This window comes from Scomber scombrus, chromosome 2 (assembly GCF_963691925.1).
Source record: "Scomber scombrus chromosome 2, fScoSco1.1, whole genome shotgun sequence".
Lineage (NCBI taxonomy): Eukaryota > Metazoa > Chordata > Actinopteri > Scombriformes > Scombridae > Scomber > Scomber scombrus.
In genome coordinates, this window is record NC_084971.1 from 4,470,553 (window position 1) to 4,483,765 (window position 13,213).

The window sequence follows — 13,213 nt, forward strand, 5'->3', positions numbered from 1 at the left end:
CAATGACAGAAACAAGTCAGAGTTACAGCAAGATAAGACTTACGTTGTAACAGGCCAATGATGTCATTGACAGAGATGGAGCCAGATGGACCTGGAGGACCAGGAGGACCAGGAAGGCCAGGTCCTCTACCTGAATCTGAATCTGTAAAGGATTTAGTTATAAGGATGTTTCACCACTGTCATAATGGCAGTACTGTGTGGTAATGGATGCAATATTATTATTTATTTAGTCCTACTCTGGATGTAGGCAATGACTCTGTTGGCCACATCGTCCACCTGCCCGTTCTCTGAAGACCCTGGAGGCCCAGGAGGCCCAGGAGGCCCAGCCAGGTACTGCCTGATGTTGTCACCTGTAGGTCAAGTCAATGTTGTCTCAAAACTTGCTACATGGCTTAGCTCATTGTTTCATCCAATTGTAGTGTTACATAATTTTACATTTTAAGGATTTCAGGGGTTTTATTGTCATTCCATGTGTACAAGGAATAATAAGATTTGTTTTTAAACACACAAAAAAACACAACGAAAAACAACAACAAAAAAACATGTTAAAGCCCATAAAATCACACAAAGTAAAATACTGATAATACCAGATAACAATAATGAATATGATAAATGATTTAAAAGTATACATCTTTTTTTTTTAAGTACTAAAATATGAAAGTATCACATCCTAACCAAGATAAGGAAATACACTATTTACCCTGAAGGTACTCTGCAATGTACGGGCCCACATCAGTTGATCCAGTCCCATCTCTACCAGGTACACCAGGCGGTCCAGGAGGGCCTGGGGGTCCTGGGGGAGCACGTCTAGATGAGCCACCTAGTAAGACAGCACAGAGTCCAAAATAAAATGTCATGTCTATATGATAATTTGACAAATAAGCAATGACCCTGAGTGGTGAAACCAATGCAGTAGTGATTTGAGCCGTAGTTTCTTCTAATTTCCACAATATATTGACTCGAAAAACAGTTTCAGGGAAATAACTCTTTAACACTTTCTTTGAATAATTTGTGAAGATTATGATTAAGACACTGTTTTACTACATAAAGTATAATGATATTTAGGGTGGTCTTACCAGTTGAGACTCCTGAATCACCTTTGAGGAACACAACAAATTTTAAAAAATATTACAAAGAGAAGATGGGATACTCAAGTGTTTGTGTGTAATCATTCACTAGGATTAAGTCCTCTTTTGTTCAGTTATGTAATAAAACATGAACAAAGGAGGAGAAATTATAAGGTCTGCATGAGAGGATTTGACATGTGATTTAACTTACCTTTAGGTCCTTCTGGGCCCGGTGGACCCTGAGGTCCAGGGGACCCTCTAGACCCAGGCTGACCTGGAAAGCCTGAAATGAAAACCAAAACATTGATTCAGCATTTAGTGAAAAAGCTTGAGGGTTCACTATTGACGCGAGAAACAACTGAAGAAACTCCATTTGCTGAAGAAAACCATAAGATGCGGTTGAAAGCACTGGAAAATTCACTTTTTATTGTCGACAATAATGAACAGTCTTCAATTTGAACTTTTCAACAAGTCTACAATATATAAAGCATAAAACTCTTCATACCAATACCCTCTTCCCCTGGACTTCCCGGAAGACCTGGTTGACCTGGTTCACCTGAAACAATCATCATTACATTCCGTTATAGAGTATGTCTTCTTTCAAAGCCTTTACTTTTTAACACTATGATGCATGAAAATCTATGTAGGCCCAGCAGCACTACAGTGTGTGCACTTTGTTTATTTTCTCACCTGGGTAACCTTGTTGTCCTCGCTCACCTTGGGAGAATGAATGATAGGAACATCTCTTAAGTTTTGTTATCCACTAGTCCATAAAAATGGTTCTATGAGCTATTTTGTAATAGACATACTCTTTCAGAGGCCTTTAATTTGTCACCTACCTGCTGAACCCTGATTGCCAGGGGGTCCAGGAGGTCCTGGTGGTCCAGCAAAGAAGGTTTCTAAGACAAAAATGGTAAAAGATGCACCAATCATGCCAAGCAGAAACAGCAGAGGCTGAACATGACGTGTCCAGTTTCAATCTACAATACAACTGGAATCAGAATCCGCTCACCAACCTGAGGTAGGCACAAAGCTGCCAGGTTCTCCTTTCTGTCCTGGGGTTCCTGGTACCCCAACACCTGTTCAGACCAAAATCAAATAAATGAGAAATGTCTTTTATCCTGAAACAGCTTAAATCATCCTGTATGCAGATGATCTATCTATCTCTAACTTTGTCTGTCTTACCTTCTTTACCTGGCTCTCCAGGAGGACCTCTGCGTCCTGGGGGACCTTGTTTAGTCTCACCTAAACAAGAGTGCCAACAAAAATGTAATAATCATTAGTTTAATTGAAGCACCAATCCAAATTGGTCGTGAATGCCCTTTGCATCTTCTAAATAGCTTTGAACATACCGGGATGACCTTGAGGACCAGGTGCTCCAGAAGGCCCTGGAGGTCCTGGTGGGCCAGGAGGTCCAGACACTGAAGAAGGTCCTGAAGAAGAAATGAAAACATAGACAATAAAGCTGTGTCTATTACTGTCTAACGCTATGTTATTCTTGATACGGTAACCAGAGGTACTTACCACTTCGAGTTGCACTGAGAGTTTCTGAACCAGGCTCGCCAGGTTTTCCTTGTCCTCCCTTCTCCCCTTTTTCTCCTTGTTCTCCTTGTTCTCCTTTCTTTCCTTGTTCTCCCCTCTCTCCTTGTTCTCCCTTCTCTCCTTGTTCTCCCCTAGGGCCTTAATGATTATATCAGTGTACAGTTACACAAACAAAAACTGTTACATAGTATGCAGTATATACTGTATCTACAGTCCCGTGACCCATCTGTCATCTTTCAACCCATATCAGTTGCTGTACTTTTGTCAACATTTTAGATTTACCAGGTGATCCTGGGACACCAGCAGGGCCAATGGGACCAGACAAACCAGGGATTCCAGCAGGACCTGCAGGTCCAGCTGGCCCAGGTGGTCCGGGGATGGTCAGAGTATTGGAGCCAGCTAGAAATAAAATGTGAGTGTCAAACATCACTTACATTTTGTAAGACAATATGTTTTCCTTACAAATGCACACTACACACTACTTGTTCATGTGTAAATAGTACACTAAACAGCTGTTCGTACTTGGAGCGATGACTTTGCCAGGTGATCCTGGTTCACCTGAAAGACAGAGTTATATTAGAGTACATGATGAAACATTGTTGTTTTTCAGTTCTTCATCTATGTTTCAGTTATTTCAGTGATTTTATGTTTTTATGTCTTCCTCTGTTTATCATGTGAAGTCATGCCCAGTCATCTTTCAACATAACAAAATTATGGACATACAGTATATTAATAGTTTGATTAGAAATCACCACATCAAATTTAGTGTGCAGAGTATTATTATAATTAAAGTGTGACTACAAGCTTCTTAATAGCCATACTAGCGGTGACATTAGTAATGGAAATGTCATAGTTTACCTTTTAAACTAATTCAAATTCAACTCTACTTATTAATAGCACTGCCATTGTGAGTATATTAGCATGTTGCCATTACTCCTCGTCTTGCTGTTTTACTATGTGCTTGCATTGTTTCATGAGCTTGAATTATACAATTTACAGCACCTCATACAAACCAGATGGGTACTGACCATTGGCTGTATGTGCTGACTGATAGTTAATTATGTTTCATTACAAAGCAAATGGGACAATACCTTTAGAACCGGGCTGTCCTGGAATTCCGGCAATACCTGTGGCAACGTGAGAAATATTACACAATACAAACTGGAATCTGTAAAAAGAGCGAAAGAATGAATTTTGGTACATTTTTCATACCTGGGGGTCCTTGAATCCCAGGAGTACCTGTTGGAAAACAATTTCTTGGTGAGGCTTGCAGTCAATTAAAATATAAGTAATGCCTTAAGCAACTGATTACATTACAAGTTATCATGTATATTGGAATGTCTGATGTCTGACAGTGTGATGGTACCTGGGGGGCCAATATCTCCAGGAAGCCCAGGTGGTCCTCTTACACCATGAAGTCCCATTGGACCGGTTTCCCCTGCAATTTACACAGGGAGATTTGTGTATGTCAGTCTGTCTGCCATAGTCATCACACCTCAGGGTCTTTTCATACCCATTACATACATTTTCTCTTTATTTTCATCTCTGTGTCTTGATGACATTTCCTATTATTGTGCTCTTAATATCATATCACTAGTTATCCAACTGTGCAACTCTCTTTTAGACCATAAACTCATCTGAGGAGGGATATGAGAAAGCTGTCCTCAGCAGTCTTGGAAATCTTATTAAATTGATTTTATTTTCACCTCCAATTCCTTTAGATCCCTTTGGTCCAGCGGGGCCTGGTGGTCCAGATTGTCCTGGTTCACCTTTAACCATGAAAACAGTAATCATCAAAATCAAAACCCTTTAACTCCAATTTGTAATAACTTACAAGGGTTTGAGGGTTAGGGTTAGGGTTAGGGTTAGGGGTCCTTTAAAAAAACATTGATGTGATATTTTAAAGTCAGTACAATACTATACGACTATAAGACATTTGCTGAACGTGTTGCCTCTTATGGCAGTTACAGGATAATGGTGAATGCTAAAATGTTATGTAGCAGCGGCACAAGTAGAGCAGAGTCACAAGTTAGCTGACTCAGTAAGTAGTATTCTACTGTGTTTTTACTGGACCAGTTTGGAAAAGAAGTTGTGTATCTTTACCACTTTCAACTGTAATCTCTGCTGTGAGAGCAACTTGTTTTATTGTTCATGTTGAGAATGATATAGAGAGCGCATGATATTCTAGGACACACCTGCCAGTCCACGTGGTCCCCTCTCTCCATGATCTCCTTTGATTCCTGGCAGGCCTGGTGTTCCTCGGTCACCTGCATGACGTACGATCAAAAGTGGCAATGGGGCAACTGGAAAACTGGTCTAAACTAATGAAAGTTATCCTTGCTTATATCAAAGACCAATACTGTAGTTAACTAATCAATCACTGTTCTGCAAAGACATAGTAAGAGATTCATCTTTTAGTATTTCATTGTCATTGCCACGTTTACTCTAATCACTTCTTTCACAATTTTTCACTTTATATGTGGGTTTATGAAAAAAAAGCTTTAAAGGTACCTTTTGCTCCTGGAGTTCCTGCATCACCTGGGAAACCCTTTGAACCAGGAGCACCTGCACAAAAATGATAACAGATTGAATACACAACTGCCAGCCAACAGGAAATAACAGACCAACTGAAATTGGTGTGGGATCTTTACCATGGTTTCCTGAGGCACCCTGCTCTCCCATTGCACCTAAACCAAACAAGAAGAACATAATTAGCACTATTTGGAAATATTTTTATTTGTGCAATTGTTTCACTAGTTTTGTTAAGTTTAAGTGATTTGTGATTGGGCTAAACATGCAAAAACAGAAGTATGGTCCTTTAATCTAATTCCGTCATGACCTTTGACCTCACCTTTTGGCCCCACAGGTCCAGGAGCACCAACAAGACCAGGACGTCCTGGCTCACCTTGAGATCCTGTCAAAATGAGGTTCAATTATCAGAATAACCTCCTATAGATTCAACATGGTTCACATAAACATACACATTTTTTTTACCTTTGTCTCCTTTCTCCCCAAAACCAGGTGGTCCAAGCTCTCCACGGGGTCCCATTGGTCCCTCCCGGCCCCTCTGGCCTTGTTGTCCCTCAGCTCCTTGTTCACCTATTCAGAAGGAAGATCCAGTCGTGTTTTCTCTTTTCTATTGTCCTCGTTCATCTTCAAATAACAGTAAAATATAACATTACCTGCAGTTCCCTTTGGACCTCTTGGACCATCTATTCCTTGGTGACCCATCTGCCCAGGAGGACCTTAAGATTTAAGATAGATGAGAGGAGAAAGAGGAGGCAGTTAGTTTTTGTCTCTTCTCTGGGAGGACACATTTTTGAAAAAGCTTCAAAAGAAGAGGAACATTGCCATCAGTCTTACCTGGCACACCAGGGAAACCATTATCACCTGTAAAACACACAGATTTATAGCACTTCATACCAGTTTATATGGTCTGATTCTAATATATGACACTTTTGAAGTTGGGAATTAAGAATTTAAGTAGATATACAGTATAGTCTCACCTTTATGTCCAAGTGCCCCTGGATCACCTTTAGTTCCTGGATCTCCTTTTGCCCCTTTCAGTGAGTATACAAGTGTGTCTAAAAAACACACACACGCAAACACATTCACAAAGTTGTTTCATGTCCACCACTATATTTGAGCTGAATATAACTGATCCGTGTGTTATATTTCAGTACCTCTTAAAGCATCTGAGTTGAGTTCAGCCCTGACCAGCTGTTGAACAGTTCTCTGCAGGGCAACACCGTCTTGTCCTGATCTGCCCCCAGGCCCACTGGCCCCCAGGCCGATGCCATTATCAGAGTGGGTCAGGGTGGGTCCAGAAGAGCTCCTGTCCATGTATGACGAGTCCAGCGGGTCGATGATGTTGACGCCAGAGGAAGAAGAGAGGCGACTGGAGCGAGCTGATGAACTGCCAGTGATGGTTTCCAGAGCATCAACGCGCTTCCTGAGACGTTTCACTTCTTCGCCTGTGTGGTCAGAGAGAAGATGAGATGAAGATGAGATATGCAGGACAACCTTCACCACCATCTGTGAAGCTAAAGCTGAGGGAGACAATCTTTGGACTTTTTCCTATCGTACCCAAAGCTATGAGTCCAAAGAGGAGACCAAGGAGGAGGAGCAGGCTGAGCAGGAGGCCCAGGAGCCACTTCCACCAGCTGCAGCAGGAGCAGAAGCCAAAGCCGGATTCATCTTTACGGATCTCTGACAGACAAAAGAGTTGAAAGACGGATTTTTACGTTTTTCTGTCATGTTTGTATTTTGTCCTTCTTAGACAGACAAAGAGGACAAACAGACAGAAACAAGAGCAGATTCACAAAAACTTCTCAGGACAAAGCCTTTAATGTACTACTTACTAACTAAGGTTTAAGTACTTTCTGTACTGTTTCTGAACTATTTTCTTAATCTAACCTTCAATTTTATTGTTTCTCTCATGCAGGGGTGATCAACTATGTCTTGGTCAACCCACCCATTAACTCTGTACAATCACAACTTGTCCTTTTACATTTTAAGTTGTATGAATTAAATAAACAAGACGTAACATGCTAACCATGCCCTATAAATATATATTTAACAAAACAAATATGTGTGTTATATATCTTCTTATTAAACTCAACACAATTTTCCACAAAATGTTCTATTCTTTAACTTTTCACTTATTTCTAAACCTTTCACTTGTCTTTAAAATTTCTCTCAATTGATTGATTTTTCAACAACTTTTAGTTAATGAAATAGGACCTTTTAAAGGGTGAAGGGTTTTCCTACTTTATTCATAAGCTGAGGTGTATACCATTCAAAAAATCAGCGTAAACTAACAATTATTGTTTCTGCCTTGAAAATGTGAGGATGGAAATATGCAAGAGTATCCCCTACAAAAATTCTTCTTATGTAACCTTTAAAGTCCTGTTTCAACACTTTAGTGAATCCAATTTCTGGAGTTCATCATAAAGGTAAAACACTGGGCAGTTTACAGTACCTGCATAGGTGGCTTTGTCTTTTGTAGCAACTTTCACAGTTTCAGCTATGTAAAAAAAACAAAAAAAACAATTAACCATATGCTAAACAAGAAACAGAATGAATCTGGTTCAGTTTGGAAGCTGTAAGATTCCTTGTGTAAATACATACATTTAGTATCTGTTCCTTGGTCCAATGTGCTGGCTGATAGTTTCTCTCTCTTAAGTGAGTCTTCAGAGTAGGAAGCTAGAAGATAGACAGTTATTAATAATCATTTAAAGAGCTTTGATAATATGGGCTCTAGAAGACTCATTTCAAGCATTAACAGTACAGTATTAGTAGCAGTGCTGAAAGTTATAGAAATAGTAGTATTTAATAGTACCAGCAAAAGCAGAAGGTGCAGCAGACATGAACTGCTTTCCCGTGTCTTTGGTCATGACCAGCCGCTCTGTCTCCTTCTTGACGGGAGCATTCTCCTTCTCGATCAGGACAAACTTAAAGTCTTTTCCTGATGCCTCTTCAATGGTGGGACTGCTGGGTCTCACTGCAAGACACACACATGACATTAAACCTTAAATGTGCTTGAAAGTGACTGAGTGTAAATGTTATGTAGCATCCAGTGTTGCTAAACTAAAAACTTATCTTAATTTATGATTTTTTCCCCGCAATTATGACATTGACGCATGCCAAAGATCGGTTTTGTCTAACAAAGGTTGGTACAAATCAATCTCATACATAACAATAAATGTGTTTTTTATCCACCAGCTAATCAGTCTCAGGTCTCACCTGTGGTGGTGCTGATTCCAGTGCTGGAGACATTTTTCTGCACACCATAAACTGTAAGAGACAAAAACACATTATCAAAAAGTAACTAACTAAAGAAACTAAAGATTTGGTTCTGGAGATTATTTTGAAACTGATCTGATATTTTTACTGATTTAATACTGATGACTCTCAAAAGCTCATTTGAGCATCATAACTAGTTATAACACTGAGACACGTAATCAAATATATATTCTAGTTTAGTGTAGTTTTCCTGGTACTAACATACAGTATACATAGTCAGGTAGCTTTACCTATTGGTGCAGTGGTTCCAGTAGGAGAGAAGACAGCAGAACTGGTACTGACAAGGTTATTCTGAACACCGTACACTGGGACTGAGACAGAGGGGGAAAACAACATGGTTATCTCATGTTAGTGCCAAGCTGAGGATCTGATCATCCCAGTGGACTGTGACTTGACAGGAAGAGGCTTACCGGTGCCGCCGACAGACAGTCCGCTGTTCGCAGAGGGGGAGCTGAGTGTCAGGTTGTTCTGAACTCCTGCATATGACAGAACACAACAGAGTCTAATTCATCTGTATAAGACTCAGCTCTAAGGGTCAAATCTAATATCAGGAGTGCATCACAGTTAAGAATAAGATGCCAGTGAATCAACTGACTTAAATCCTAAAAACAATATATTTGACTGTCAATAACTTCTGCTGCTTTTTGTTGCCCTTATGAATACTATTAGGCATTATGCCATCTAAATATCATGTATCTCTAAATATATCCACATTTTCCTAAAGTTTATAGCAGAAGCTTACATTACAGAGTATTCGGATAGCATGTTTTTTTTATTTAACCCACAAAACCTTCAATGAAATATAAAAAACTCCCCCTTTTGACTGTCTATGCACTGCAACAAGGGGAATAATTATGGTTTTTATTATGGTTATAATTAAACATTTTTTACATACATATTTGACTGACCTGATGGGTAGAGAGTTGAGATAGTGGACAGGTTGTTCGTGTTGTAACCATAGCCACTGTTCACACCTCCAGACCAAATGCTGCCATAATGGTCTAAAGAACAGACATCAAAGACAGACAATGAAAGATTAAAACTGAAAGCACATTAAATATGCTGTCCATCACCTGGAAATAAAGGGACTAGACAAATGAAAAAAATAATTATCCCAAAAACACAATGTCCAAAAGTCACACATCAAACAACACTGAACAATTTAATTAACAATATAGTAGTTATAAAAATATAGGATAATCCAATCTATATTTTGCAAACATAAAATACTCACAGTACCAAAAACAACTAAAACCTTGCTTTAAATTGAAATATTATCTTATTTCATGATGGTGACTGGGCAGCTTCTTTGTAGCACAGAGGATAAACTACCATGCTCAGTTATCTTTTAGGTTTTTGAAAAAAAAGTGGTATTGAGATTGAAAAGCAGCCCTCCAGATTCCCAAAGCTTGAACCAAAAAATGACTGATTGGTTGAACCTGTGCTGGAGCTCTCAGACATGGTCCTGGTTTCCACGCTGGCCTTCTTGGGGATAGGTAGTGTGTTGTTAGGGGACTGAGGGGGGCTGCTGCTGATGGAGGCATTTCCTCTAAGCAGACGCTTTACGTCATCCAGCTCCGTCCCTGCACAGCAGATGTATCAGCGGATATCCAACAAAGGACAATTCAGTCTACAGTTACTATCTATGAAACTATCAAATTGGCTCTATTTCATAATTACAGTATATAACAGTCTAATTTGTTTGAATACATAATGTGTATATGCATGGACATGAAGAGTCATACTCACAACTTGCTGAAGGAGAAGCACTCTGAAGTCTGGCTCTGATCTCACTCTCTAAACACAGAGACAGAAATTGTGCTGTGATCAACTGTCTCAAATTTTTTGTATCTACGATCACAACATAAGAAGTAAAGATTTAACTTGTATTAATATAATTTGTATTGTTTATACACTATTCTCTTTAAGTATGCTTGTTTCAGAGCTGTCAGTATACCTCTGCTCTGACTTCTCCCTCTGGTGGTAGAAGTTGAAATTGCACTTGAAACGCCTGGGGGAAAAAACAGATTGATTGACAGTTTGAATGGATAAACACATTCCAGACTTTAATCTGAGTGTCAGGTAATACTTACCATACTCCTTCCTGGTGTACTCTGGAGAAGAGTTTGAGCTTGAACTTTCTGGAACTTTGATGGTGACAAAATAAAAAGTATGTTAGCTTTCAGTTTACTGTCTCTCCTCCACGTCTTATAAAGTAATGTTGGCACCTCTTTCAGAACTATAAAAAGAGTGAAAAACAAGACAGTTTGGTGAATCAACATGAACTGATTGACCCTTAATGAATGACTGACCATCAAAGACCTCTGAGAAAGCTGTAGCCTTGGTGGACATGCCCTTCCTCTCCCTTGGACTAGGTGAATGAGTGCGCGTGGAGGACGATCCTCTTTTCACTTCCCCAGATCCTCCTCCTCCTGAGCTGTAGCTGGTCTTGGTCACTGTGGAAACTGTCACAGCACCCAGACCCTCTCTTCTTTCTTCAATACCAGTAGAGACAAACCCAGAAGACATGCTTGAGGACCCCCCTCCAGCCCTAAAACCTGCCCCAGCCCCTGCCCCTGCCCCTGCCCTTGCCCCTGCCCTTGCACCTGCCCCTACCCCTGCCCCTGCCACCAAGCCACCTCCTGAACCTGCTGAGCTCCCTCCACCTGAGGATACAGCCGAGGAGGATCCTCGAGTGGAGACGCTGATGCCTCCACCAGAGCTGGTGCCATGAGAGCTGCTCGATGTGATCAGAACTGAGCTGCTTGTGCTGCTAGAGCCTCCTGATGCAACTCTTCCACCTGACCCACCGGCACTCAGAGAAAGATCACCTAAAGGACGGAAAAAGGACCCATGCCTCATTATGAAAAGTTACAGTGATCATTCTTAAACTTTTTCTTTAAAATCATTTCATCCTTGAGTTTTTCATATAATTTAATATCTGAAAGATAGATCTTATCAAGGTCCTCAACCAACTTTGAGATGACACTGCCTGCTGGGGCTGAGGGTATCTAATTGCCTACTACAAGACAGCACTGGAAAAGTTAATTTTTGTACTATAAGGAACATTCATTTTTTGGCATCCTTTCATCAGGTAAGCCTCTGGCTGCCTAGTACTGTGCCTGAACACGTCGTATTCATCTATACCATTGAATGCCTCGCGAGGTTGATTTATGATATGGACATAAAACATTGTAGCTACTGGTGGTGCTGCCTGGGGTAGTGACTTTTTCTCTAAAAACTGTATATAAATGTATATACAAATGATCACCTGGCTGCTGTCTCCTTACCTTCCTCTAGTGGCAAAATATGAATACGGTATATCAATATAATTCTCCGTCTACTACTATTTTTAAAGTAACACCATTATTTCCATACTCATCAAGATAAAGGGGCTATAATGCATGTTTAAACTAACACTGGATCACAAACTTCAATCCACTGTCCACTACCTGGTCAGTACTAAACGCCAGACAAAGTTGGAAACTAGTAAACGATTAGCATCTTTTCCACACAACCACTGGGGGTCACCAGAGATCACATGGTGGCTTTAAATAATCACGTCTGTTGTTTTTCTGCTGAAAGGGTTGTTCACACTAAGCATGCATTTATTCAGCTTTTGGTTTCCATCCACTGTACACTACCTGTCTAGTACTTAACACCAGACAAAGTTAGCAACTAGCTTGTGAACATTGTGGAACATTTAGCAGCTAAAGAGACAGATATTTTTTTCAAAGTTGATGGGGATAAAACCGAGGTAAAAGGACAGTAAATAATAGATTTGTCAGGTGAACACAAACACAGTGTCAAATAAATGCTAATGTTGCCAGTTATTTTTCTCAGGAGTTTACGAGGATAAAATGGAGATAAAAGGACAACAAATAATTGACTCAGAATTGTCAGGTGTACACGAATAAATAAATGATGCTTTGTGTTTGCCGGAAACTGTTTGCTAACACATTCACTGTAACTTATGATAATATCATTGTTGTGTTTAAAACTGTTAAACTGTCCCAGGGGGTCAACAAATTACTAGTGTAGCTTTAAGTTCAAAATGTACAATCCAAGATGTGTGTAATCCTACAGAAAAATTACTCATGGCACAGTTTACTTTGTGATATCAGTTTAATTGTTGTTACTGATTACCAGTGGCCACTGTAAAGGAGAATGCATTTATTAAATATAAAGAAATAATATTGTCTATATTGTTGTTGTTATTTTCTACCATGTCATTTTTAAAAGGTTGGTACACTACACTACAAATACTTTTTATTGGAGCTACTTTCTATTGAAAAAAACAAAAAAAGAATAAGAGAATACGTTTGGAGGGTTTTTTGGAATTGTGGTGAATGGACCCCTTAAATGCTGACAATAAGCCAATTTCATATACTGTCATCATTAATATGCGTCTTTTTTTTTTAAAACACCATGAGTGCTGTTTAAATTAAAATACTATGTTTATTAATATATATGCATTTCACCATAGCCACATTAACAGACCAAGTCTTACCATTGATACTTTCTCCAGCACCTCCACCAGAAATGACAGTCTTGGTTATGGTTAGATTGTCCATCCACTGCTAGCTGTGACAACAACGAAAAAAACAGAACATTCACTGTTTTTCTTTGTTCCTGCTCAAAGGGTTTGTGAGAAAAGATCTATTATCTCGAGTGAAATATGAAAGACTAAAAACTCTGTGGAAAAAGCTGATTTTCATTACAGTGAACAGGAATGTTATGATACCCTGAGGCAGTATTTTCACACAGTCCTTTTGAACAGATCATATTTTCGCCTGATC

The 13,213-nt window shown here is 39.6% G+C and overlaps 1 protein-coding gene across 1 annotated transcript in view; it reads right to left on the reverse strand.

Annotated features, from left to right (window-relative positions):
• The window catches only part of LOC134000552 (collagen alpha-1(XVII) chain-like), a 15,586-nt gene extending 2,598 nt beyond the window's left edge, over positions 1–12,988 (reverse strand). The window contains exons 1-42 of the mRNA XM_062439923.1: positions 12,925–12,988; positions 11,054–11,245; positions 10,727–10,984; positions 10,508–10,555; positions 10,372–10,425; positions 10,164–10,211; positions 9,854–9,997; positions 9,323–9,415; positions 8,825–8,890; positions 8,645–8,725; positions 8,355–8,405; positions 7,951–8,112; positions 7,740–7,814; positions 7,591–7,635; positions 6,696–6,818; positions 6,293–6,583; positions 6,116–6,193; positions 5,973–5,999; positions 5,792–5,854; positions 5,604–5,708; positions 5,461–5,523; positions 5,261–5,296; positions 5,121–5,174; positions 4,805–4,876; positions 4,316–4,378; positions 3,976–4,047; positions 3,822–3,848; positions 3,701–3,736; positions 3,132–3,167; positions 2,892–3,008; positions 2,592–2,693; positions 2,438–2,488; positions 2,262–2,312; positions 2,084–2,146; positions 1,916–1,966; positions 1,758–1,784; positions 1,573–1,623; positions 1,279–1,350; positions 1,077–1,097; positions 701–820; positions 237–350; positions 44–130 (exon numbers count right to left, since the gene is read on the reverse strand). Of these exons, the coding sequence (XP_062295907.1) occupies positions 44–130; positions 237–350; positions 701–820; positions 1,077–1,097; positions 1,279–1,350; positions 1,573–1,623; positions 1,758–1,784; positions 1,916–1,966; positions 2,084–2,146; positions 2,262–2,312; positions 2,438–2,488; positions 2,592–2,693; positions 2,892–3,008; positions 3,132–3,167; positions 3,701–3,736; positions 3,822–3,848; positions 3,976–4,047; positions 4,316–4,378; positions 4,805–4,876; positions 5,121–5,174; positions 5,261–5,296; positions 5,461–5,523; positions 5,604–5,708; positions 5,792–5,854; positions 5,973–5,999; positions 6,116–6,193; positions 6,293–6,583; positions 6,696–6,818; positions 7,591–7,635; positions 7,740–7,814; positions 7,951–8,112; positions 8,355–8,405; positions 8,645–8,725; positions 8,825–8,890; positions 9,323–9,415; positions 9,854–9,997; positions 10,164–10,211; positions 10,372–10,425; positions 10,508–10,555; positions 10,727–10,984; positions 11,054–11,245; positions 12,925–12,988 (3,454 nt within the window). The remainder of the gene's footprint in view (positions 1–43; positions 131–236; positions 351–700; positions 821–1,076; positions 1,098–1,278; positions 1,351–1,572; positions 1,624–1,757; positions 1,785–1,915; positions 1,967–2,083; positions 2,147–2,261; positions 2,313–2,437; positions 2,489–2,591; positions 2,694–2,891; positions 3,009–3,131; positions 3,168–3,700; positions 3,737–3,821; positions 3,849–3,975; positions 4,048–4,315; positions 4,379–4,804; positions 4,877–5,120; positions 5,175–5,260; positions 5,297–5,460; positions 5,524–5,603; positions 5,709–5,791; positions 5,855–5,972; positions 6,000–6,115; positions 6,194–6,292; positions 6,584–6,695; positions 6,819–7,590; positions 7,636–7,739; positions 7,815–7,950; positions 8,113–8,354; positions 8,406–8,644; positions 8,726–8,824; positions 8,891–9,322; positions 9,416–9,853; positions 9,998–10,163; positions 10,212–10,371; positions 10,426–10,507; positions 10,556–10,726; positions 10,985–11,053; positions 11,246–12,924) is intronic.
• Positions 12,989–13,213: the final 225 nt, after the last annotated feature.